The 26690-nt window shown below is 47.8% G+C and overlaps 8 protein-coding genes across 8 annotated transcripts; 5 read left to right on the top strand and 3 right to left on the bottom strand.

Moving 5' to 3' along the window:
* Positions 1-636: 636 nt before the first annotated feature.
* PV08_02248 (uncharacterized protein) lies at positions 637-2026 on the top strand (the record flags this gene model as incomplete). The annotated part of the gene is made up of 6 exons (XM_016376608.1): positions 637-742; positions 799-917; positions 988-1297; positions 1355-1413; positions 1469-1563; positions 1633-2026. The coding sequence occupies 6 exons, from the start codon at positions 637-639 to the stop codon at positions 2024-2026; spliced, it is 1083 nt and encodes a 360-aa protein (XP_016241884.1).
* A 1240-nt stretch (positions 2027-3266) lies between these two features.
* Positions 3267-4154, bottom strand: PV08_02247 (uncharacterized protein; the record flags this gene model as incomplete). Its single annotated transcript, XM_016376607.1, has 1 exon — positions 3267-4154. The coding sequence occupies one exon, from the start codon at positions 4152-4154 to the stop codon at positions 3267-3269; it is 888 nt and encodes a 295-aa protein (XP_016241883.1).
* An 894-nt stretch (positions 4155-5048) lies between these two features.
* PV08_02246 (uncharacterized protein) lies at positions 5049-5862 on the top strand (the record flags this gene model as incomplete). The annotated part of the gene is made up of 2 exons (XM_016376606.1): positions 5049-5489; positions 5596-5862. 2 exons carry the CDS (start codon positions 5049-5051, stop codon positions 5860-5862), a joined length of 708 nt encoding a protein of 235 aa, XP_016241882.1.
* Positions 5863-7621: 1759 nt separating this feature from the next.
* Positions 7622-8076, top strand: PV08_02245 (uncharacterized protein; the record flags this gene model as incomplete). Its single annotated transcript, XM_016376605.1, has 2 exons — positions 7622-7688; positions 7718-8076. The coding sequence occupies 2 exons, from the start codon at positions 7622-7624 to the stop codon at positions 8074-8076; spliced, it is 426 nt and encodes a 141-aa protein (XP_016241881.1).
* A 3519-nt stretch (positions 8077-11595) lies between these two features.
* PV08_02244 (uncharacterized protein) lies at positions 11596-13311 on the bottom strand (the record flags this gene model as incomplete). The annotated part of the gene is made up of 4 exons (XM_016376604.1): positions 11596-12349; positions 12443-12869; positions 12936-13226; positions 13296-13311. 4 exons carry the CDS (start codon positions 13309-13311, stop codon positions 11596-11598), a joined length of 1488 nt encoding a protein of 495 aa, XP_016241880.1.
* A 620-nt stretch (positions 13312-13931) lies between these two features.
* Positions 13932-15053, top strand: PV08_02243 (uncharacterized protein; the record flags this gene model as incomplete). Its single annotated transcript, XM_016376603.1, has 2 exons — positions 13932-14875; positions 14930-15053. The coding sequence occupies 2 exons, from the start codon at positions 13932-13934 to the stop codon at positions 15051-15053; spliced, it is 1068 nt and encodes a 355-aa protein (XP_016241879.1).
* A 1480-nt stretch (positions 15054-16533) lies between these two features.
* PV08_02242 (uncharacterized protein) lies at positions 16534-16956 on the bottom strand (the record flags this gene model as incomplete). The annotated part of the gene is made up of 1 exon (XM_016376602.1): positions 16534-16956. One exon carries the CDS (start codon positions 16954-16956, stop codon positions 16534-16536), a length of 423 nt encoding a protein of 140 aa, XP_016241878.1.
* A 1369-nt stretch (positions 16957-18325) lies between these two features.
* PV08_02241 (uncharacterized protein) lies at positions 18326-19585 on the top strand (the record flags this gene model as incomplete). Its single annotated transcript, XM_016376601.1, has 2 exons — positions 18326-18536; positions 18654-19585. The coding sequence occupies 2 exons, from the start codon at positions 18326-18328 to the stop codon at positions 19583-19585; spliced, it is 1143 nt and encodes a 380-aa protein (XP_016241877.1).
* Between the last annotated feature and the right edge of the window lie 7105 nt (positions 19586-26690).

The following is a 26690-nucleotide window of genomic DNA, read 5'->3' as shown; positions in this document are numbered from 1 at the left end:
AGAATGAATGGGTTTCAAGAAACAGGAACCAGGGTCAGACGCTCTATTGATCCGATCTCGGCAGGTTTTGGGGTTCTGCCCTCTCTGCTGCATCTGCCGACATGGACCCTATGGCTATCGGTTATAATAGAACGTCAGCACTTCGTGACGGATGCAACCACCGAAAGTTGTCTATCTGCTTGAGCTGGAATTGATTGGGAAAGTTCGCTCATTCCAGCATCACCTCCGTTGCCGCTGTTACGCGTACCACGTTCGGTTAGCGGCGGAAGGCGGACCGCCGTCAAAGGAGACCTGGACCCGCAGCCCCTCAAGTCAGATCGGCCGGTCGGTCGAAGCGGCGGGACATGGCAATCTTCTCTTTGAGGATGCGTAACGGGCAGAGCAGGGAAAGTTCACTGGCATCGGGAAACGAAAGGGCCGAGGGATAAAACAAAGAGAAGATGGGAGAAGATGGGTTAAAACAAAAGAGAGACCAGGCCTCAGGTCATTCTTCCTGCGCTCATCCTCGTTACCAGCACAGGGTGTCAACCTCGGATAGTGAGTGCCAGTTTCCCGTCTTTCCTAGCACAGTCTCATCAACGCCTGCTTAGTCAGAACCTTGTTAGGAAAAATAGGACTCTTACCGTCACATACATCATGGCACCGCGCTCCCTTCTCGACAGACTCGAAGAGCTCTGTAACGTCGACGTTGACGATGTCAACACAGATCTTATCAAAAATTTGCCTTTCACTCCCAACAATCGTACGTCTACACGAGAGTCTGTGAAAGAGCATCTTCACTGCTAACGCAATGATCAGAGACGTCGAATCAAGGTGTTGTCACGCAAGAGTTGCTGAAGCCCGAGAATCAGATGCTTCTAGAAGAGCTGGTTGATAAATACGGCAAAGAGGGCTGGCAGAAAGTGTACGACACGGCGGTACGTTCTTTTTCAGCCAGTTCATAAAGTCACTTGGCGGTTTGAGTTCTAATGATGTTTCTTATCTTAGGCCGTGACCTTTTGTGCCAGGAATGTCCAATACTTGTCTGGCCGTGTCCTAGTCCAGACCTCGCTCCGCTATGTGAATGACTGTGCCGCCATAATCAAACACTGCCAAGAGTACGCCGAAGCATTTGAGAAGGCTGGTATTTCCAGAGATCGATTCGCCATTAAAGTGCCATTTTCTGGAGCTGGGGCTTCGGCGGCCCTTGAGCTCAATGCTCAAGGAATTCGCACGCTAGCTACGGCTGTCTTCTCTCTTGAACAAGCCATTGCAGCCAGCCAGTCAAATTGTCTATTCATCAGTCCATACTATAATGGTCGGTCAAAAGTCTTTAACGTCCACCCTCTACTTCCCAAACTTACCTTCAATTTAGAAATTGCAGCGCATTTAGACCCGGGGCTTCGCCCACATGTCAAAGACCCTGCTCTCGAGGTATAATATGTCCACTTGTTGCCACATAGATGCAATGACCTAACAGTTCACATAGCATCCCATGTCAGCACGTGTAATACACATCCTCAAGACATTTGCGGAAGCCTATGCGCAGACGGGAAAAGAACAGCCAATCATGGTCATTGCAAGGTAGATTTAGCACCAAAGGCTGCTGTTCGAGTTTTCACGGAGCTACTGCTGACCCTGCTGCGGCTACAGCCATTTTAACGTTGCTGAAGTCCTTGCTATGGCCGAATTAGGTTGTCAACATGTCACCGTTCAAGGCCCTAATCTCAAAAAGCTTATGGAAACACCGGACACCCTTGCCCCAGTGCTCAAGAAGAAACCTACACATCCGTATGCTGAGTTCACCGTTGCGGAGCGCCTGAAGACATTGGAGACCCTGGACCCGCTTTCCGCACCCGAATGGAGTGGAAGGCTAGCCACAATGGACACAGACTTTGTGGCGGATGGGGGTAAAAATCTTGACCGATTCATCGCAGGGAATCTGGTATTGAACAAAAGATTCGGAGATGCTTGCAAATTTTTCCTTGAGGCCGAAGAGAAAGCGAAGGAGGCCATTGAAAGAGTTATGGCCGCTAAAGGCTTATGAAGACAAAAAGTTTATCTCGGACCGTGTCAGTGGAGAGTATCTCAAAGGGGTCGTTGTAAAAATGACCCCTACTACCCTGTTGGTGGTAGCATAATCTGCATGCCGCTGTTCAGGTTAATTCCAGACCCTCCATCCTTGTGCTTACAAAATTGATCCATGAAATAACAGATTGTTCAATGAATATATCCTGATACCCAGTATAGCCAGTCTATCACGTTTGAAAGCTTCGTAGTTATTGCTTTCTAAACATGGAACCTTTCATTTCATTGTCGAATTTAATGCTCAATCCAGGTAATACACATCCTTTTATTAAGCCAACAGCAATTTAGGGGCAGCTTTGAACAATATTTAGTTGAATACCCTAGTATAGAACTCTATGTCGTGAGCGCGATGATAAGGGCATAGCCTGCATTACTGCGTTGAATATGCTGCTTAGCTATCGGTTTCGAAGACATGTCGAGGCAAGCTACTTATCTCTGTGCTGTAACCAAAAGTGTAGAGAGACCGCGGCGAAAAATCATGACCAGCAGCCAGGATGGATATTCGGCTAGCGGAGAGGCAAATCTGGCAACGCTCAGAGCCATCGCCGGTATATATCCTCTTATTCCGCAACTTTTGAGCCACGTAGACTGCAAGTGGTTGATGGATATTATCTGGAGCAGATAAATATCCCAGGCGTAAATCGCAAGTTTGGTCACTGCCTAATTCTAGCAATAAGTGGCACTCTTCATGGAGAGTGAGGATGTCTTGAAATTTTGAAACTCAAAACGGCGTCAACGCTTTAGACATATCTCATTTCGATTGTTCGACGCCGGATAAGTGAGCCTCCGCCCTGGGCATGGGTGAGAGCAGTCGGACGCACAGAATGCAGAGGGAGAAACCGTATTGGTATGACACACCTTAGTCCAACGGCGTCTGGCTCTTTCAAAGCTCGCCTGGCCAAAAAGACGATGGGTTTTCTATCTTATGTCATTCCGGCTGTTCATCTAGTAGCATCTTCCAGTAGCCTGGGTGACAGTCCTCATCTCAATACCTCGTCAACATTGATAGAATCCGCAAGAAGGAACCGCAGCCTGCAGTACAGGGAATCGGGCTAATCAGTTTACATTCTACTCTAGTTGTTACTCTGGTCGTGGTACGAGCAGTCTCAGGGAGAAAAAGCAATGCTCCACACTAGAATAGCGTGCCTGTTTCAGCCAGATAGTCATATTATTATACAACAGTACTCAAGCTCTAAAGACTATCCACCTTTACTCGCGTCACAAGCCACTTGAAAAGAGAGCGACGCAACTCCTCCCACATCCGGTACCAACCCTAGTGCGCCACTCACAAGATCCTTCAAAGTATCTGAACACTGAAAGTCGGGAGGAGGTCGAATGGTAGTGCATTGACTGGCGGTACTGACTGTCATGGACGCTTGTAAAGCCTTATTCTTGTCAACAACCTGGACTGCGACAAAAGAAACTAGAGCCGGAGTGTTATTCAAAGCTTTTTGGATTACAGCTTTCATATAGTCTCTTTGGTTGTTGTCATCGAAGCTTCCTGACATTGAGATCGTGGTGGTGCATGTTTCCGAGGAACACGCCTTCGGGTCGATATCTTGCAGCCCTTCGTTACACGCAGGATTGCCGGGTCCGAAAGTTTGCGAGAGAACGAGCGTGTTAGTAGGATCGCAAGCACTACCACTTGTGCATGCCTGGTTGACAGCATTGTTGATCTGGTTCTGCAGCGAGTCTCCACCGACAACCTGAACTGTTAAGGCGCCAATCGCGACATCGCTCGTCGATTCGATAAACGGGTTATCAAAGGTGGCTTGGTTGAAGCAGCTAACCCCCTGCCCGATCACAGGCGTGCATGCGACTATCTCTGTCGACATGATAAAGTTTTGGCACGCCGTGTCGCTGTAGATATTGCACTTAAAGCCCGGGTCGACGCTGACGATGTTTACCGAGTTGAATTGACCCTGTAGCTCACACCCGCTGCTGTCGACCGTATCTTTGCCGTTGGCATGGACATCTTGGATGGCGGTACTTCCGTCTGCTCCGCAATTGTCATCGATAAAAGTCTGTAAGGAGATGTCGGCGGCCACTACCAGGATAAGGGAAAAGAGGCTTAAGAAACCCTTCATGATATATGTAGTTATCTGTACTTTTAGAATGAAGTAAGAGAGGAACAAGCTGTCTGATGCCGCGCTGTTATGGCTGGAAATGCCAGTAAGGTGATCTGAGGACTTAATCCGCGATGGAGATTTCGTGTCGAGTAGAACAGCTCTATCTGTACACCTGAGAGCTTGTGCTTATAAGCTTATCGCCTGGGCAGGAACAATGGTATGTGTCCATGATAGACCAAATTAGAGCTTTAGGCTCTTTAGGTCATGCGACCTGTAAGCACAAAGTGTAAAGCTCTTCATCCATGGACCGTTTGCCAAGGATGTCGGATCGAAATTTGACATGTTTGCTGAAATAGCTTTCGAGGCCCTTGCCGTATAAGTTATAGCTGAGAGGAACGGGAAAGGGTCCTGGCAGCATCACTAGGTTCAGTGGTAGCCCTCTGCCATCTCCTTGACGGGTCAAAACACCAGGATATGAAACATGCGGCCATATGAAAGTCACCTATAAGCACTAAGCAACGATGTCTCCTAAACTCGCAAATTCCCCTGTAAGCACTATTAAACCTGGTAAGCATATTATTCACAGGCAATCTATACAGCCCGTGGATTAATAAAAGTTTGCATGTATGTAATTATCAGGTAACATCGTTCACGGAGTCACCGTCCAGTTATGGGTCCTGTTACTCATTTCGAGAGGATGACCAACTCGATGCGTTAAATATAGCGTCCAGGGATGTACCTAATTAGAGGTCTTTATATACAGTAATAACCTTCTTATATGCTCAACTTTGCCAGTATCAAAATCCCTGTATCTCTTTACTAAATCGTTCTTTGCTTATCTCGATCGCGCTTTCCACCCTTTTTTTCAGGTCAGAGGCCACCGGTTCAACTCAAACTGACTAGCAGCGAAAGATGGACCCTCGCCCGTCTTCCTATGAGCCGTTTCGGCATGGCCGAGACAAGTACGATGCTGATGGGCACATGAACGCTGTCGCCGATGACGAAACCCTTCTGAAGCAGGAAGACTACACACGCCAACCACATGCTGTAGACCAGCCATGTAGTAAGGGTAGCCATCACCACAAGGATCGCCCGCCTCGGGCTCGCTTCCAAGCTTCTCGTACCGTCTTCAGAGTCCTGTCGCTTGTCCTGACCATCACAATCCTTGGTATCCAGGCCTACTCATTGTATTTGTGGCTCAAGACGCAACATATGACAGCAAAGAACAAGACGACTGGTTTTCAGACCAAGATCTGGGCAGTTGTCGATACACGGCCCACCTGGGTCATGATCGGTGTTGCTGTGGGTGCCGTGGGCATCCACTTCATAGCATTTGGAAGTCTCTGTGGTTGTGTACGTATCCATATGTTCTTCTCCTTTTGTGTCCTTCGAGTCCTCCTCCCTTCTCGTAACAACAATAGTGGAATTATGTCTAACCTGTTTATTGTTGGTCCATCAGTGCCAGAGCGCGCGGAGTGGTGCAATTTACATCTGGAGCGTTTACCTAAGCTCTAGCTTGCTTCTTGCGGCGTGGATTGCGGCTTTAGCGTACTTCAGGGCCATTGACAGTATGGGCGACAAGAAAACTAGCTGGGATATTTGGTCGTGGAGCTGCAACAAACGCTCTGCCAAAGGTGATGCCGTGACATGGAATGCCCTCTGCGTCAAGAACGTACGTTCAAATTCCAAATCCGATTTCATTCTTATACAGTTTCTGCGGAGATAAGATAAACCCTTTTCGCTCCTTATCCATTACACAGGGGGATCTCTACTGACGTATCCTGACTCCCTTTAGAGCTATACCTTTTATGTGACAATCATCATTGTGCTTTTTGAGGGACTAAATCTTGTTCTATTTATCGCTTCGCAGCATATTGCGCACATAAATATGTCCATGATGAAAGTGCCAAAGTTCTCAGGATACAGACATTTCTAAAGCTTGATGAGACTGGGCAAGACGAAAGCGAGAAGGAAGTGAAACGGAGAAGCTTCATTACAGAAGGCTAATCAAGAATGACCATCGAGAACAGAGAAGATCTGTTACCGGATAATTTGAAGTTTATTCGATCAGGAATATTATGGTTTGTCCAATATTAACCTGATGGCCTAGCAATAAGATATCAATTTTCAGTCGGCCGTTTTACTGCAAAGAAAAGGAAGACTTTCGAATTTTTGCTCAAGAACTCGAAGTAAACGAGAGCTTCCAAACTGACGAATCAAATCCTGCGACCAAGGTGATTAGGCATCTCGTTCTTTTAGCAACGTTGACTTCTTCACGTTAGTTATTTTTAGTAGGAGTGAGTGAGAACGTAGCGCGTCGATGGACTAATATTCAAGGAGGTTGGTAGAAGCAGATAGTAATGTGACTGTTAAATATCTCTGTCACTACAAATAAGACTTATACAGAGACTTCAAGAAGCTCGCTGATATGGCTGGAGACTATGGAAAGGTCCAATATCATGGTGGATAACAACTCGTCCTCCAGTTTCGAGCCGACATCGCAGTGACGCTCAGAGACTATTGCGCCTTCCGTGAGACTGTGGAGCGCATCTCAGAGATTATAGACCGAACAGTTGCATTCTTCTCGCAGACTTGCTGCTTGTCCGAGCCAGATACAATAATCCTCGCTGCCGGTCGCGGCAAGATCCTTGAAGGCGGCGAAGCAACTTTGAAAACCTGTTGGAAGCAACTAACACCAGACACGGGAGCGGGGGTGAGGCTTCGCCAGATCTTTACTAATGTCAATGTGGACAAACTAGATCTTAGGCTTATCAACCTGCAAAAGATGCTGGATACTTCTGGTCGAAATGAGCAGGATGTTCTGGCTTCTTACGCTGCCGGTGAATTGGCACTTGCGAGATTCAACCAATTGGGCTCGAAGCATGCCCCAGGTTTCAAAATTGATCGACAGGACCTGGAATACTTTATTTAAGAATGGATCAAGAAAGACGAGGACATTGAAGACTGGGACACATCCTGTAAGATGCACGCCATTCTCGTACGCCTCTCAGCTCGCTTCCCTTGCCCAAGCCAGTCTTGCGAGGCTTCCATTCAGAAGTGTCTTGATTCCCCCGAAAATTTTGACCCGCACGATGCTAGGCATAACTTGACAATAATATTCGTTGTTGAGTCGATGGTTGTTGCACGGCGGCCATCCCCCCAGGCGGAGATCCCTCGGCTAAGAAATTTGCGCAATCTGCATAGTAAGGCAATGGGCACTGGGACTATCTTCGACGGTGATATGGTGGAATAATTGTTCCCGTCTGAAGCCTGATATATTTCCCATGGTGGCCGTTAAGTGTCTCGACCGAGCGAAGGCTGTGGGGAAGTGTTGGGACGAGATCGCCATCAAGTGGAGGGCGCATGTATAGGCCTTTGTGTTATTGCAGCCAAAAGCCGATGAGATTTCCAAGGTAGTAGACGTCACCGACGCCGCATTACAAGCTCTCCAAGAACTTGAGGCCGCCGAGAATATTACTGTTTACATGAGGAACGAGCTTTCCGCGCTCCAGGGTCTGCGAGCCCTCGAAAGGAAGAAAGTTCTTACCAATCGTCAGGCTCGCCACACAACTATGTTACAGGCATCTACAGACATCTACAGGCAAGGCCAGCCGAATTCTGGAAGTGGACGCATCTTGGAAAGGCGCGAAGTGTTTTCGATATGTTCGGACGGTCTGCTGTCATGGCGCTTCCTGCAGTCAGAGGTCTTGACGCAGATGCGCAAGACCTCCTCGATGCTAGAAGCCAGTTTATCCAGGAGGTTGAGATGTTAAAGCCTGAACGGGGCTTCAATACGCGGAAAGGTCTTGAGAGCCTTCACGAGCAGCTCAAGGAAGTCCCGTCCTTAGGCAACATGCTTAATATGTGGGAGGGTCGAGTTGTGAAGCTGGCCAGTCTGTACGAGATTGAAGCCACTCAGAGGCAAGAATCATTTGCTTAGACTAGATGGAGGTAGATAACAAGCTTATACTGGTAATTGTCCATCAAAGCGAAGACCCATTACTGTATCCCCTTAAACACCGCATTCAGACAATTCAGAACTAGAATTATTTGCACTTAAAGATAGCGAGTAAGTGTAACTCTCCACCTGTCCATTTCGATACACTAACGGTGAAGTCTCGCAAACCGAAACAATGAACAATAGATGAAAGAGCTTGCGCCCCTCGTTGCGCCTCTCTATCTATACATGAAGCCAGAAGACGTTATAGTTCTACTTCTCATCATAATATTATATACACTGGTCTTTCACGGTCTAGAAATTGAAGACGAGAATCTACTCTTGGAGAGAAACTGCGTTGTCTACTTCATAAGTCTCTCGATTCTTCATATCGGTCTGCATCGACGAAAACAACAATCTCCCCCGGAATCACTCTCTATCATCGTTTACGGAAACCCTTCGGACGACCGGGAAGGGGCTTAGAACCAGCGCCGTAGACATTGTAAAGTTGTTAGGTGTTGAGGCAAAGACGAGCAAGGAGGCAACGAAGGAGGCTTTCCTTGGTGAATGCCAAGGCGTGGATCTCATCAGCTTTTACGGGCACAGCCACGAGTCCAGTCACGCATACTCGCGCGTAGCTCTCGACGAAGAAGCATTCGCCTTGTCGCTCTTGAGCACAGACTACCCGTCGCCCATTGTCCAAGGAGACGACCTCAATGCAAGACTCAATCGAGTTTGCCGACAAAGGCGTACCTTTTGAATTGCGGGAGATATTCGACCTTAATCTTCAAGGACACGTGTCATTATTGCGTGTGCATCATGGCGAGCAGACCGTCGAGCTCGGAGACGAATCTTCCTGCCTGATCACCTCCTTGTTGGTAGCCGGCGCGACATCGGTCCTGGGAACTATTTAGCCAATCACTGACGATGATGGACGTGACTTTAGCCTTCTTTTCTATCAGGAATTGCTAGAATACCGGACGGATTCATCGGTGCATAATCTTGCCAAAGCACTGTACTTTGCTGCATTGAGTTTGAGCTGCCGACCTGAGGGCAATAGACCGTTCAACTAGGCGTTGTTTGTCCTGGACGGTGCTTGGTTCTGGGAAAGACCGATTCTGCGGAATAATGAGATGGAACTTGAGGTATGCATGGCCGTAGATGGCTAAAAGAAAGCGTGCTGGGGATAGGTTGCCTTGGGACAGCATAACTGGGTACGCGGTCAAGACCCTTCATTAGGAGGCGCATGATCAACACACATGGTTTATCGACGCAGAATGGGAAAGATATTGTACGCCCGCTCGGAGCCGCTCGAAATCCACCTCCCCTAATCGTTCTGGGTTTAGTCACGACCGACATCTTTACTTTTAACGTTCGATTAGCCGAATCTGAGATTTAAAGCAAACATTGGAGCTCACTACACGGCGGTTATGGGCAACATCCGTGGGTTCCCAATTTTAACTCTCTCAAATAATCTTGCGCTATGACGTAGACGTTCGCTCAAGAAGGTGGCTCCGATCGAGGGCTGAGGCCTATAAATACTTATCGAGATTGTCTTCTTGATTCTCCATGCCTTGGAAACAATCCGATCTACCACATGGAGTCACAAGCTTCTCACGACGCTAGGCTTATTATCCAGCTCAGCAAAGAGGCTCTGATCGTCTTGCAGATCCAGAGGATATTACGGATATGGTGGCCTGGGTTGCGAGTGAAAAGGCAAGGTGGATTACAGCGCAGTTCATCTCGGCCAGCTCTGGACTTACCGGAGCCATGTAAAATTCACAGCTGTAGTTGGGAAAAGAGCTTCCTGTATAGTCCGAATATCACATTGCGGGGCTTGATGACTCTTGTCGGCACTATCACGCAGTATATTACCTGCTCGTGCCAATATATCGAAGCTTAGAGGGCGAGTGAAACTTTGATTGCATAGAAAGAAGAACTATAATGTCTCCATTTACTTATCTCGAACATGAAACGTTCATTCTGACTAGGGCGTGATACAAAACTAGATCTAGAAGACAAGCTTATAATGTGTAATTAGCGGGCGCCAGCATCGAATTCCGACTTCCAGACTTTCTGATTACTATCTCTTCCGGTGGTACACTAAACGTGCCAACCAATAAGAGAATAAAGCCGATATTGTCGAAGAGACCTAGATATTCAAGGACCTGCGCTTCCAGAGAGGGAGTGTAACGTGACTGAAAAGGAGACAAGGTCAAGGACATTGAACCATTTCAATGGCACTGTTGATGAGATGCTGGCCCAATTTTGTATATCGAAGCTCTTGAAGGGTTGGCCCACCTATGGCGATGCTTCTGGTGGAAAAGTTTTCGAAGCATGTTCGCGGACAAAGGAGCGTACGTCTTAAGCACCTCAGTGACGCTGATGAGCTGATCTCACAACCAGCATGGAGTGGCGGCTTAGCAATCGATGATTTCATGCAAAGTAAATAAAGCAGCAGGCGACTTCATCATGCATCGCGAGAATGGCACTCTGGTGAACTTGAATCGAGAAGGAGACCGGGCCGTGGGTCGGATGAAGGCCACTGTGACGCAGCGATTCCAAATCAAAGGGTGCGAGATCGATATCTAATGTGATGGTAGAGTTGTTTTATTCGTCATCAAAGAGCATACCAGCTGGAACGCACTGCATTCAAAAGTTTTGTACGAGAAGGACAAGGCAATTACGATGGATGGGAAATCTGTCCCCGATACCGACCGAGGAAGCCAAGGACAATTTCCATCGGGGGTACAGGTATCTCACATGGGCGCAGAGTGAACTGGGCCACAGGGATCCCTAATGACTTGCCTACGCTAGACAATGAAGGGTTCTCGCTTGGTGGGGACATTGACATCTTTTCTTAGCCAATACTTTGTTGGCCACTCGAGACTTCTGGAATTGAAAGCTTTTACCGCTATACTTTCAGTCTTAGAAGTGGATGTGGAAGAGGTGGTCGAATTATCCGACCAATAAATCGTCAGGCAACAACATTATTCGAACAGAAAATGTGGAACTGTTCTAAAATTTCCCCGATAGTAGATAATCACCATTGATTACCGTCGATCGTACTATAGAGCCGAAGTGTACTTCGGGTAACTGAAATCCAAAGCCGGGATTGAAATTCTGAAAAAGAAACGAGTACACCGTGTATTGAGTGCTTGAACAGAAATCCCTTGACTACTCGGTGATAACAGATTCCTGACTAATCCTGCGATAATACGGATTTCTCACGCCCCGCATTGGACGATCCTCGTTCAGTGTGCCCTCCTCAATATCAGCCTTCAATACCAGACAGCTGCCCTGTGCAACGTCAGCTAGTACACAAATCTTTCCATAGCATGGCCTTGAGCAGTTGGTGTCCTCAACATGTCTCGAAAGCCAATGATTATGTGACAGCAACATGAGAACATGCATTTCAATATTCCCAGCCAAGACCGCAACATGCGAAATAGATCATGGCAGATTCACTACCCGTTTCATTCACTCCCTTGGTGCCCCCAAAGCTATGGCATAGTCTGCTGTTCAGCCTAGCTCAGTATTGGCACCTGAGTGGCGGCGGTCCTCGTTTTTCTGGCCATCAATCTCCTTGGGCTTCTCCAGTCGTATTCTGGCTGCCTCAAATACTCGGACGCCGGGAGAATCATGGACAAAGCCAACCCACATGACAGACTTCAACATGGAATGCGCATGAGGCCACGTGGTAACCCCAGTCAAGAGAACAGCCTGTTCCAGTTGGACACTCTCCCAATCACTCGCCAGTGGCTCTTTGTAGGCTACTATACGGTAGAGCATCATGAACCACAGCATGATGAGGTCAGGAACAACGATAGCTGAGACATGAAAAACGCCGTACAGAGCAGTTCTGAATTTCTCAACAAGCTGTTCATAAGGTTTGTCCAGATAGTGCCGTGTCATGAAAAGAGTCGTACAAAAAGCTTGCAAGCCGAGCCGCACTGCTTCTTGAAGCGTGTCTTGCTTCATGGACAGATGCATGAGTCGGTAAAGTATTGAGATCATCATCTCACAGTACGTTCCTGGAGACAATTTGCGCGTGGTCTGATAAGTCAGGTTGCTCAGACACGAGAAGGCGTGAGCGTCTTTCCAGCAGTCTCGCAGTCGCGAGTCGAGACCATCGATGAAAGTTCGAACTTGAGTCTCAAAATCCCCGTGCTGGCAGCGAATCAACCCTCGGTCCGCGATGAAGCAACTCCATTCGATGTCGTCTTGGAAGAGGCGTGGTAGTGTGCCGAACCTCATTGCAAGTCCTAAGTCGGCCCTACCTCTTCGAGTCAGAGATGTCACTTCCGTATAATACTCCAAGTGACCAGACCAAATGTGGGTAATATAGAGAGGGACGTTGCAAACACACCTGCAAACTTTGACTTGAAGATTATTATGCGCGTGCAATGACCGTAATCCGCCTCGCAGGCTGACGATTCTCAAAAGTCCGTTCACATGATTCCGTGCAGCCTCAAGATCGCCTGTGATCTCTGCAGCTTGAGCTAGATTCAGGATTACCATAATAGTGCAATCGCTCAAAGCAGGATCCCAGGCAGTGTGCTCAAACACATTGATTCGAGCTTGAAGATGTCGCAGGGTTTGGTCGTAGTGAAAGGCTGCCGCCTTGCTAATTTGCTCGAGGGAGGAAATGTTATCGACGAACGCTCGAACTGAGAACATCATGGAATGTATACAGCAGATATCGCTGATCATGTATGCGAACCAGCCTCTTTGCACGGGATGAACACGGAGACAGACTTCGTATGGATACACTCCGTTCTTATCGAGCTCAATCACTCGACCACTGTCAGTACCTATCACATAGAGGGACGATGAGGACAGGTACTATGACAACCTCTTACATTTGACTAGATCCTGAACCATCGCGGGCTCGATACCCGAAGGTAACGGCGTTCCGTTTAAATCCCCACCAAAATGATTGAGACCCAGCATTGGGAGGACAGAGGGAGCCAGTGATTCTTCGTGTTTCTCCACATCTCCCAGGCTGCGCTCGGGATCAATCCAGGAATGGAGTTTGGGGGTCTTTCGGCTTTTCCACCGGCGTTTTGCAGCATGGCTCATAACCGCTCGACGGTCCTCCTTGTTAGGGGCTTGATCGGATGTTCTAACGATGAAGTGAAGCCCGGCTGAGTCTAAAACAGGCACGCATTGAGTTATATCGCTGCTCATACAGTGCGTATCATGGAAGCTTTCTCACTTACACTGTGCTTTGGCCATTGCTAAGGGCCGGAAGCTGTCTTAGGGCACTGGCCAAGTATCCCCCCCGAACGCACAGTTGGAAGAAGTACGAAGTCACTAATAGAGGAGCAGAGGAGAAGTAAAATCTCCGGGGCCAGTTCATCGAACAAGGAAAAGGAAGGCCTCCGGCAAGGTCGAAGTTGAGACAGCCGGAGACGGAACTCAGTGTCTGCCTGCCTAGTGCCAAGATATCTAGAATTTCCTCATATAGACTAGCTTCATTCGTTCCGGTGGCCTCATTCCTCAACGCATTCCTGTCCTGTTATTAGTATCTTGCGCAGGCTTCTGTCAACGGACTTACTTATCGCTTTTGCTAGAAGACTGAGCCATTTTCAGGATGAATGGGATTACGATGTGATGAGCGTCATTATGTCAAACCTGGCCATGCACCCGGACGGAGTTGTAGCTTCCACGCTCCGGCAACTGGTCTCCTATTAAAGATGAGTATTACCTCGCTCTCAAAGCATGGACGGCCTCCTGTGCCTTTTGCTCTCTACCAGTGATAATCTTACTACCCACGTCGTGCCTTCTTGCATCCCATCTGGCGCCCTCACTTCGAAACGGCACACAGAATCTCTCACCTTGAAGCGACATACAAAATGCCTCACAGGGTCACCGCCAACGCTCCTGTGGTCCCGTCGAAGGACATGGCTCCACTCCCCAAGAATTTTGCACCGGTGTTCTTCAGAAATCAATTCTGCACCACGATCGAACTGCCCACGAAGCAAAAATACCCCAACGTAGCAGGCCAAGTTGCCATCATCACCGGCTCGAACGGCGGAATCGGCTTCGACGCTGCGCAACAGCTCCTTTCCCTCGGTCTGTCGCATCTGATTATGGGCGTCCGGTCTCTCTCCCGAGGCAACGAAGCAGCCAGCAAGCTCAAAGCCGCCCATCCCTCGGCCAAGATCGATGTCTGGCAGCTCGATATGGAGTCGTACGAGTCGATCCAAGCCTTTGCGCGCAAGTGTAACGAAACCCTTTCGCGCATCGACATAGCAATCCTCAACGCCGGCATCGGGCCCCTCACGTACCAGACAGTCAGATCAACCGGCCACGAACTCACCCTCCAGGTCAATCATCTCGGTACAGTCTTCCTTTCAATCCTCCTCCTTCCGATATTGAAGATCAAAAGCCCTGGTATGACACCTCCACACCTCACAATTGTCAACTCGGTCACCGCGCACCTGGTGAAGTTCCCGAACCGACGCCAACGCCCACTTTTGGCCTCCTTCGACAACCCCAAAACATTCAACCCACAGGAGCAATACGGCGTGTCCAAACTAATCTCCCAGTTGTTCCTCGTCAAGCTGGCCGAATTGGTAGACCCCAACGACGTGATCATCAACATGGTGGACCCCGGCTTGGTCAAAGGTACAGGCCTAGCCCGCGACACCAAGGGTATGCAAGCCGTAGCCGCAAAGATGTTCTTCGGTATCGCTGGAAGACCCGTGGCCCGGGGTGCGGCGACGTATGTCCATGCGGTTTTGGGACACGACAAAGATTCTCATGGCTGCTTCCTGATGAACAGCAAGATAGCGCCGTAAGTCTTCGTAGTTGCCATCCTTCAGAATCAAGTTGCTGAAACTTCTTGCAGGCTCTCAGGCTGGTACTACACCGAAGGCAAGACCGTGAACGATGTGATTTGGAACGAGACTCTCCAAGAGCTCAGCTTTGCCAATGCCGAGCAAATCATTGCGTCGATGCAGAGAACTGTTTGACTAGGCTCTGATGCTTCGTCTAGCGGCATCTATCGATACTCATCAAATTAAAGTTGGACACCGAGTTTCGGATCATACTACCTCAGTTTGATCCTGCTTGGGTGATGTTCGACGTTCATGCATGCCGTATTGACAGCCATCGTTTGATTGCGAAGAGCGAGCTCCCTCACCTGCATGTACAGCGCAAGGTCACAGACAGAACAGACCCTAATACTATGTATGTATTCGCGGTGAATACAATACACGAATAAATTTTCAGAGTCATCCCCCAGCAGTTTTCCCAGCACCGCTCAGCACTTCAACACGCTGCAACACCAATCTATTGATTTTTATCAGATTTACATTTCTAGTTTAATCGGCATGTCAAATAGTGCTATTAACTCAAAGCTAAGGTCATCACCACATCAGCGCGACTCAGTGGTGCCGGAAACGCCCTCAGCCACCCCTAACCGTTGGTGTAATGCTCCTGTACTCTTCACCAAACATACTTCACACCCGATATCAATCTACATTGGCATAGTTGAGGTAGACATGCTATCAAAGGACAGCGCATAAAGAACCTCGAGAGCTAGACTACGGAGCAGAATGTTGCCGATCATGTCAGGCATCCCACCTATCTCGAAGTTTCATTGATTGACTTCTTGCCGCTGTCCTCGCTCTCGTCGACGACAAGGTGAGAAGGAATGACAGGAACCAGGGCGAATCAGGTTGATGAGGTCAGGGTTGCCTTAGTTTTGCTTCCATTACTGGCAATTGAATCTTATCCAACAGGGCTCTGCACGGAGGTCGCAAGTTGCAAATGGCGGGTACATCCGTAGCGATGTTGTTCTAGTAGTTGAACCATCAATAGCTGATGTCGTTCAGAGTGCTCTGGTCCGCATGATGAGAGTCATCTTCGAAAGCGGCGGGATAATAAAGGACTATGTTCTGCAACAACAGGAAATACATACGGCGGTCGACAAGTCGAAATTGGTGTCTGCGCAGGCAGAGTTGGGACAGTGACAGCAATTGTTTTTTACATCACGATATTGTCCACCGAGATGCTGGACTCATCAGAGATGATCAAGAATCCATTCGGAATTTTTTTCTTATAGCGTAGGTGTCTCCCTTTGTCCAATCATTGAGGTCCGAGGCCTTTACTTTCGCTCTCCCCTCATACGACCAGTCGTGATCATCGATCGGGACAGCTGGATTTCTTTGGAGCAGCTGAACTGGTAGCCTGTCACCTTGATGCCGCATGGATCATAGATCTGTTTTCGCAACGAAAATGAATCTGAGTACCTTCAACATAATCTGGCAGAATGGTGTGCTGGCTGGATTTCGCGGATACATCGGCCAGGATGTAGTTATGTTTCGCATGCCCAAATCCGTCGGGCAAGAGGAGCATAACTGCTTACTGTGCATCATTGTCCGGAGGAGGCTTCGACTTGTAGACAGAGACTCTGACGATGTGGTGCACTTGGCCTCGAGGCTGATAGTCTTATACTGTGCGGGTAAGGGTATAGTTCTCTTCATTATCCTGGATACTATGGTCGACTTGTGAAGTAGTGATTTTAGCCTTATTCTCAATTTCCTTCTCGTCCTTTTTTAAGACCAAGATCATCTCTTCATACTTTACCTCTTTCCCCTCCAATGAAGAACCGTTGAGAATATTATTGAGCCACCGCTCTTGCTCTTGCTCAGCGTTTTCGAGGTCGAATATCAAAGAATCGAGCATGTTGGCGTGTCCGATCAATAGTCGGAGGTCGGGATCAGGTTGGGCAGCCTGGCGAGAGAGCTTGGTGCGGGCAGTGTAGGCGAGGAAGTAAGTTTGGGTAATGCTGGGCTTCTGATCCTTCTCGGGTCGACTGTGAATGGAAAGGGTGTTCGTGGAAGCAGCGTCCATAAAGGTGACAGAAGGCATTTTGAAAGGTTTGGCTCTTTTGGCCTTTGCGAGCTAGTGTTGTGTATTTCGGGTGAAGACTGGTATTATACTAGGCTGTCGACCCGTTGAAAGAAGATTTAGTGCGATAATCTCTCCCAGGTTTATCCCGTCGTCATTATGCTGGTGGGAGAGATTCGATTCGAATGAGGTGGATAAGTCTTTCTTTATGCGTTTAAACTTGTAATGTAGTTCTGATATATAGTTTTCGTGAATAATCCTAAGGTGGTTGAGAAAGAAGATTCAAGCGACCAAGTGACCAGCTAATTCCTACTTATGCTGAGAGCAGTCCTCAGGAATCGATGATCGTATAGGTTAGACGCTAACAATTTGCGAAAGGTCTGGTCTTTGTTTTCCTTTTCAGTAACCGTTGACGCAGTTAAGACTTATTATGCGTAATCGACATAAGCTAGGTTAAAGACTATATCGAACAGGATTTTGTAGTATACTTGCCGATTTCAGACACAAGGCTTGAAGGTAGTCAGACATTAAATGAGCCTCCAAGTACTCTTGATTTGCTGGGCACTGTTCGTCGTTTTAGCGCGGTCATCTGAATTTGTGTGATGATCGATACCTGTGACCGCAACGATGTCGCTGCTAACCACTAGCTCCAGTTCTTCGGACGAGAAATAGTATACATTCCCCCCAAGTAAATCTAGTAGAGTAGACTAAGCCTATCCCTATCCGGTTATAGGTGTTTGGGTTCCAAGGGGACATGACAGCATGATAAGCAGCCGGAGAACTATGGGGTTTTATGGGCTAACCCCTCGAGCCGTATCTGGATCTGCATATTCCCTGACTTACTGAAAGCACCGTGTAACAGGCTGCTCATTGACTCTTTTTCGACACATAGTCATCATAGTACACAGAGTGTATCCCTTGATATTCATCTACGTATCCAATCTGGCGTGGGCAAATAGCGCTCGGCTGTAGTTTCTGGCCTAGGATGAAGTTATGAACCCAATGTGCAGCCTACAAGTTCTGTATACTAGTTAACGGAGGCTTACGTGACCATGACAAAGCCTCATGATCACTGAATAGTGTGCTAAGTTCTCCGACATTGAGTTTCAGGGGGTGACATACCCATGACACAGGGTATTTTCCTAAATAGCGATGTGTGGAGACCTTCTTAATAATTCAGATCCCTATCAGCTTTGACTCATCAACATCTCAACAGCTACTGTATCCATTAACCCAAACCAGGTTTTCACAAAAGGTATATACTTCTTAGAGTTACACGTTTCTCGACGAAGATAGCAAGGTCTCGTCCTATATTGTTCCTGTTATTTGATTATACCCGAAGCATCCCTGGACCTAAGACAGCTCTCTGTCCTCGGGAGCTAATTGGACCATGAGTGACGAGCTCCGTCCAGCAGTGAATGTTTTCGCTGGTCGCCTGGGTGGTAACCAAGATTTTATTCTCAATCGGACAGACCCAGAAAATGCTTCTCTCCTGAAAGAGATACCAGATGCGGCGCCCCTTATCCCTTATCAACAGCTTTTTGGCTTAAAGGGCTTGCTTAGAATTGCTCTATGGAAGCAGGGCGTTATTGAGGGAGTCGGTATGTACTTCATTAGTTTTTACCACAACCCCATCTTCTGTGAGCTTTTGCCGCCCTTCAGCTCCAGAAACGTCTTCCAATAGTTCAACATGGCTGATTCAAGCGCAATGATCTTAGGGACATTTATCCTTGTTTACCTCACGGCATACCTAGCCATGTCGCCAGCTAATGCTCCCCTCCCAAGTCCTACACCAAGCCTAGGCATTCTCGGCACCAGCACGTTCGTCGGTGCAATCATCGGTACAATCCAGGCTATTATGATCCTCACGCTAGCAATTTACTGCTTTGGTCCTATAACAGGAGGCCATTTGAATCCTTTTATAACTATCGCCACATTCCTAGTTCGACTTACGTCTCTACCTCGGGCTTTGATCTACGTAACATTCCAGCTCACCGGTGCCTCGCTAGCGGGCCTCATGCTACGCGCGAGCTGGGGTGGTCGCGATTTCAAAGTGGGCGGATGCTTCCTGATCAATGACTTCCCTCCCGGTTCAACTGCTCCCGCGAGTGAGAAGGTTGGGCTAGGTAACGCCTTTGCCGTCGAGTTCACAGGCTCTTTCATCCTCATTATCATCGTTTTTGGAGTTGCAATGGATCCACGCAACAAATCTCTGCTTGGCCCAACCTTGGCCCCGTTTCTAGCAGGGTTAACACTTGGCTTGGTGAGCTTAAGTCTCAGTGTCGCAAAGGTTGCCTACGGTGGACCCAGCATGAACCCAGCCAGATGTTTTGGGGTATTTGTTGGCACCGGTTTTAGTGGCACATCGTGGCACTGGATTCACTGGGTCGGTCCAGTTGCCGCTGCCGTTTTACATGCCATGATGTATAATTTAGTCCCACCATGGCAGTTCAGAGGGGAGGTGGAAGAAGTCGTGAGCCAGCCCGGCAAGACCGGCATGATGCCTGCTCACTCACCGAGCGTGGGAGGAAGTGGTGACCCGGATGCAGTTCGGACGCAGCACCAACTACGCGATGGAAGATCTTGCTTTATACCTCTCTCAAACAGCATGACTCTCCGGGCGAGGAAAATGTTCAGTGATAACGCTTGAACTCATGTCCAGCCTAACGGGACTTCTTCTTGTGTGGCAAGATCATCGGCATAACAGCGGCGTCAACCCGCGATTCAACACCGAACAAAAACAAAGAGCTCTATACTTTTATCACAATAAGACTACGCTCGGAGCCAAAAGTAAGCTCTTATCAGTGACTAAGGACAATGTATTATACGAAAACTATTTCAGTGATGAGTGAGCTCGCATTATCCTTGCAAGTATCGACCGTGGGAACAGACCGCAGTTTGAAAACACAGCTTGACAATGGTTCTGTTTCCTCGGCATCGTTCCGATGGGATGATGCAGTGTATTAAACAGAGAAATCCCGTAGGCCGTAGCGGCAGCAACCTCGTAGAGAGAAGTGCTGTATTCTGAGAGGATCAAGTCAAGGACGTTTGCAATGCTCATTGGCATAGATTCGATGGTGTATCATGTGGCGTGTGTGGAACCGATAAATTGTTGTTCCTGGACGAGTGTCAGAGGCCCAGCATCTGCCCAACGTACTTGCCTATCCAATCGGGCCCTTAATGTGTTCTTCTGCAATCGATTATATCATTCTAGTCATTCAAGACCAAATCGACAAATATTAGCCAGGGTACAGTAGATCTCATCCCAGCTTGCCAGGGACTGCACAAGATCACAGCCCAGGTGTCTGATTTCCGGAGGCATGTGAAGTCCAATCAGACATAATCGAGACCATGTAGCCAAGGTCTAAACGATGCGATGCGTGAGATAGCCCAATCAATCTGCACATGAAGGAGCTCCTCTATTAGCACCCCGGAAACTGAAGTCAACCATTCTGTTCCCCACCCACTGAATCTGGTCGATCCAGATACTTGGCTCTGCTACAATTTTCACACTCAATATCGAATAGCTCCTTGCATATCGTGCTGCACGTTCAGAGCGATGGACCAGAAGGACTCAAAAGCAAAATTCCATAAATTAATGCCCATGTCGCGTCACGGACCCACAATCGCAGAAGGCAATGTCGGAAGACATATTCTTCAACTTTAACTACTCGCGTTGATTTCACTCAAGATATCGTACGGCTGCCATGACTCATCTGCCGACATCAACTAATCGACGCGCAGAAGCCTGACAGCGAAAGCCACGGTACATGTCAAATGCAGCAACAGCAAGCATTCGTTAAACCAGCTGTGAGGCTTGCGTTCGAAAAAATTTGCATTAGTGAACACAAAGACCAGATTGGCGTTGGCGGTTTGCAGCACAGATCTATAGTCACGAGCGATCCATCCCGCAGAACTTCGTGTACCGCACTACCTAGGCCTGATGCTAAAGCCCAACCCCAACACGCCAAATCTACTTCCGAGTCTACTCAAAAAAATGCGTTTAATGCTGGGGACACTGGCGGCTTCAGACATTTGGTCAGACATCCGCTTACTAAATTTGATCTAAACATTGCAACCTTGAACCCCTTCTTCAAACTTGCAGGCAAGACCACTCGAAGCGAGCAGGGGTTTATACATTTTTGTAAGTGGTTACTGTCTGTGAAAAGCTATTTGAATCAATGTATACTGACCTTGCCAGTCTTACAGACCTTGCTCCAACCCATATTTGGCACGCGTCCGGATGCGTTAGTGTGCCCTGGCAAAATACTGATAACTCCTTATCTTCAGACAAACAAGAATGTAATTCATGGAGTTATTATTATGAGTGAAGCCTTCATATCCAATGCATGTCAGCAGCAGGGTTCAAAAATCATTCTTAAGCCTCGGGCAGACTCCTACAAAACCTTGAGAGAGACTCTAGCCAACGGAGTATGACGCCTGGGGACATCATGTTGAGTTTCATGCCGATGATCTTTGCAGCTCTTGTGCTTGGGCAGCCGCTCCTACGAACAATGCATTTCGAGGCCCTGGACAATTATGTGCAAGGTCAATGCAGAATTGTGTCGATATATTTAGGTTAAAGCCGTTCTATCTTCAGGCTACATTATCTGGCAGCACAGTACGCATTTGAAGAGTACCGCATACGCGATTTTGCCACATTAGGGACCCTCAAAAAGCTCTTGATGGGTTCGTTGAGACTGATTCAAGAGTCTAGTATGTCGTTGAAAACAGTGTCCATTACATCGAAAGAAATGAATAACATGAGCGACCCTCGCACTAAGCTTCGCAGTCATGATCATCTTCCAGAACGACTTTGAAGGCACGACAATTCCAGAGCTGCGGTGGAAGATATCCTTTATCACTTCCATTTTCATCCATCGGAAACCCATACCTACACCACTGCCGTCTTTGGCCTCTTCTTCACCTTTGGCATGACGATAGCCGAATTTTATCCGTCTCGGAGCTCTGCGACGCGCGTTCTTCAGTGCTTCTGTGAAGCTATCAATAAAAGTATAGTTCCTGAGCTGATGCCGAAGCCTATCCCTCGGCAAATCGACCCGGTAACGACCATAATGTCCGAGGTCCGCCCACATCTATTTCAGAGAGTCGAGCAACAGGAGAGGCCGACAGCAGCAAATTGTAACTCAGCCTCTCTAATGGCAATAATGAGCAAGGTCCAGGAGGATTTATTCTGCGAAAATGGTGCACAAGAAAGCTCTTTAGATTCGGAACTCAGAATTTACAATGCCCTCATCCATGCGTTGAAGATATGGTCAGTGGTGACCATTGAGATGGAGGCATGCACGATGTCACATGTGCGAGGCTGGCTGCTTGACAGGAAAGAAGGTACTTGCACTTGTTCAGTTGTAGCAGGTAATCTTGCCACACTGGAGGAAGCAATTGTTAGGGACTGGATGCACGCGGTATCTAAACGATAGCTAGCTCTCAGAGGTGCAAATATTAGCTCAAAGCGCTAGGCGTTCCTCCCCTATGATTACTACTCACGCTTCACGGGGTCTTCATGATGTTTCCTGTGCCATAACCACGAATAGTTTCTTAGCAATCCGATCTGGTCACTATCTCCACAAAGCCTATGAACTGCGATAGGAACCTGGAACCAGGTTCGACTTCAGAGACCAGTCGTGATGTCGAATTCAATACCGTTCAAGGAGTTGATGTGCAGATTTCTTCCAGTGGAATATACCCCGACGCCTCCAGTTCCCGCTCCTTCAAATGCGGTGTGGACCTTGTCGGCATCTGTCCAAAAACTTTGGACCTCCGGAGGCAATGCGAACATAGTTATGATAGAATGTGGAGTTGGTCAAATCAAGGATAGCTACTCGGTGTGCTGGTTTTGCCCCCTCGATATTTAATATCGAACCTTGGTGGACCCCAAAAACAATCAATGAAAGGGTGTATATTGTTCAATGTTCCTAGTACTTAACTGATGGGGTTGTACTTCGTAATTTTCGCGTAGTGCAATACCTAAATTGGAAGGCGGAGCGCTGATTATGTCACTCGGTAAGCACTCGCCGAAATGCCAGGATGATCACGAGCTGAACACTACCAAATGGCATCATGTTGTGCAACGCTCAACCATGGGAGTTAAATGGGATGTATTGACGAGTCTGACCTCGAAGACTAGGAGGTCGAGGACTATGATATATATAGGCAAAAGGAGCGACTATTCTCTTGTCCGATCGAGGCCTCTTTCGTTGCCGCATCACAGGCCGCAAGGTGGCCTTTCCTGACGCATCTTGAGTAGTTGCAACAAGCGCTCCGATGGTTGGCAATAGAACGGCCTACATATTGCTGTCAACATGATATAGTTCAATGAGTGAAGTGATAGTTGGCTCGATAGTTGTGAAAATGAGTGAGTTGAGTGTTGCGTGTTTGCGCAATAATGAGCGTTCTAGGCGGCGGGGTTCCTCCGGAGGCGTTCGGCGCGAGTATAGTGGTTGTAATGACGCTGTCACAACTCGGCCTTGTTCAACGCATCATCATGCAAAATGGATACAGTACGTACACAGTCAAGCACAAACGAGCTAGACGCATGGCCTTGGTCAGCATTCGCCGCCCCCTTACTCTCCGCTTAAAGACTTGATCGCCATACTCATGCCCCGCTCGTGGGAAGGCAGTGTTTTACGGAACTCTGGTAGTGTAGCAGCCATATCGGGATCCCAGCGAAGAAGGCGCAGCATAGATCTATCAATAGTGGTGAAATGACAGTATCGAGATGCGAAAGCCCGATTCTCGACATTGCTGTCCCCGAGTTGAACCTTGTCTATCTCTCAATCGAAATTTCCCAGACTCGCAACACTCCTAGCCTAACGCCCCGAGCTTCCCAGGCTCCAGAAAGTGAACTACGTAAAAGCCGTCTTATCATGACAGTCTTGCGTGGCATCGGTTCTGAGCCAGATTCAATATGGAGCTCTATTTTGTTAGCTTAATATCATAGCCTCCTAGTCGTATAAAATTCACGACTGTCTATCTCGTTAACAGCACATCCAAGAGTGGCAGTCCAGCCCTCCCAGCGGGCATCCAGCGTCTTAACATCCAACATATCAAGGTACTCATATCGCTTTAGAATAGCGTCTCGCTCAACGCCGTTCCCGTGTGCTGTGGCGTCTCCCAGTTTGGAACCATCCTATCGGCATCTTGTCTACGGGCGCAAACGGCCACAACTCACCACAATTGCGATTTTGGTCAGGGTCCTGATGTGTAGTACTTACAGCAGGGGAGCACTACTGTCTCGAATAAGAAGAAAGAAGATTCCTTAAAAAGGCACAAGGTATATTCTAAGAATCCAATTTCGTTTACTTACTGATTTGGAGTGAAGAAGAAGCGTGAGCATAATAGGATAGCCCAGTATACGTTTAGAGAACGCAGAGAAGGATAGATAAAGTCTCGCAAACGTCTCCTCGAAGATTGGTACGAGGCCTATCAAGATCTCCTACAATTATATAGATATGAAGCCGAGAAAGCCATAGGCTTGTGAACCAAATAACAGAGTTGGAAGCCACGCTGGAAGCTCTTCGCTTTTGTCAAGGTCGACTCTTGGACTATATATTCCTTCTCAATAGCTCTGGCAATTTTGAAAGATTTCCAACAACTATCACACCCCCGGACATGTGGTATTGCTGCTTTGACAACAATAGCAGAGGGTCGAAACTGGTCGCGGGAGATAGGCTGGGCCTTCATCCCGACTAGAGTTGTGTTTCAGACCTGTGTCAAGGAACCTGCCACATAACAACGTCTTTAACCAGGTGAGCTTTTCGTTTCTTAATCTCTAATATTTCCTCCGCTTCCTTAAAGTGTGGCACTCTGTCACGCTAAGTGCAGACCGGTTCGAAGAAGGCAAAAGTTTTCTCGCGTAAAGTATTAGTTCTCCATTAGTGACCTTGAGGCGAGCAATAATAGCCGTTCCTTCGTCCGGTTTATCTGGATGTCAGGAGTGACTGGTTCAACTCATTGTCCGAGTCAATTCTGAAGTCGAGGTGAGATGTATTTGTTCGAACTTCCGCATCATTGGCCTGACACAGCTTCAGACCGCTTAACAGACTATGGTGAGAGAATTGCTGCACAAACATTGCGGGAGTGAAAATTAAACTGAGCGACCGGGCTGATCGCGTCGATAGGATCCTTCACTTCACTGGCATGACTCCCTAATGTCTTGACTGATTAAGCAGTCTCTTTCCTTGCTCTCGCGGTCCGTTGTCGTTTTGTGGTTTGTATTTAGTGCTACTGCGAATCGTTGCTTCAGACTTGAAATCCCGTATCTAAGGACGGTAGACATTTCAAAGATGGGCGATTCTTAGTGAAAGGAGGTATCCACCTCCTTCCCATTGTCACTCCACTCGAACTTGGCGGATCTCTAGTTAGGCCTCGCCACCTTGCACCACTCTTGTTTTGAGCGTTGCCGCATAGGAAGAAATTTGCACCACACTGAACCTCCATATAGCGTGTCTCATTCTACGCAGATCACAGAGTCTAAGCAGTTATGTTGTTAATGCTGGACGCCAGAATTTTCGTATTCGGGGCATTATGTGCGTCCTTCTGCTATTTTTCTTTATACAGGATCCCCGAGGAAAAGCTGATCGTCGTCATTCCTGAAGCAAAGAAGAGACCATCCTTTAGGGCTAGAAACGTAGTCCACTCAGGAGAACTTGCTCTGCTCGATCTCATCTCTATTGTGATTCATAAAGCAGATTGAGTTGACTCAGCTCTAACTGATAACTACTTCGGGGACCCTTCAGTACCTTCTGCTTCCGTGAACTGTGTCAGAGACCTTTTTGACCCGTTACTTATTCAATCCTTGTGTCGATTATTTAAGTACTCCGAGTAGTCTTTTCCCTCTGTTAGACACAGTGGTAATACATTTCATTTCGCTGATTCAATATGCTTAGCCGAGGACGTACCCTATATCACCTTTTTCGAACCCTAGTGGGACTCGCAAGAGCTCCGATCGGCGCACAGCTGATGCCAAACTCACTCCCTTGTCTTGTCCTCACTGGACCTGACGACCACGGCATATTGTACTCGTTAGACGAACATGGAAATTGTCGCGATATCTTTGCCAGCCAAGTTACATGTCCCGAATTGTTCATGGTGGTCTCCAGCAACCATTTAGAACGGCGGAATTATCATCACTCAGCGACACAATAACCGTTGACGTTCGTGGCTGTAAAATTAAAATGAAAGATAGTTGCGAGAGCATGCAGTATAACAAGCACTTTCAAAGGCCCGCTGGCGAGATGAAGTGGAGACCGACAGGATGGGCAAATGGAATGGAACTATGGGATCAGGCTGGTATCATGCTGACTCGATACACATATCTAAAACTCTCTGGCCATCCTCGACTGAACGTATTTATGCGACTTAACGATATTCTGTTGGACCTTGCGGTGACAACCGCTGTATCACTATACATGGATGAGAAAGGGGTCTCAAGATTGTGCCAAAAGTTTTGGAGGCTTTGTTGGTTGATCGGCGGCCTGGAACAGCCTCGACGAAGAGCAGCTTCTCGACGTACCATTCTCTATTGTGAGATGCTGGCTAGCAGACTTTCTTTGGAGGGCATCGATATATAATAAGCGTAGCAAGGCTTATGGATAGAGTTAAGAACGCGACAACTATAGTTGAATGTTGCCTGGAGCAAACCAAGAAGAAGATTCGGTTGCAAATTAAATATTCCCTGTAAATATAGAGCGGAATCCACTATATCACCATGTCTATAGGAGAGCAATTGGCCC

The sequence above is a fragment of the Exophiala spinifera genome, assembly GCF_000836115.1.
Source record: "Exophiala spinifera strain CBS 89968 unplaced genomic scaffold supercont1.1, whole genome shotgun sequence".
Taxonomy (NCBI): Eukaryota; Fungi; Ascomycota; class Eurotiomycetes; order Chaetothyriales; family Herpotrichiellaceae; genus Exophiala; species Exophiala spinifera.
Note: the sequence above shows the minus strand (reverse complement) of the source record. Positions and strands in the feature narration are given on the sequence as shown.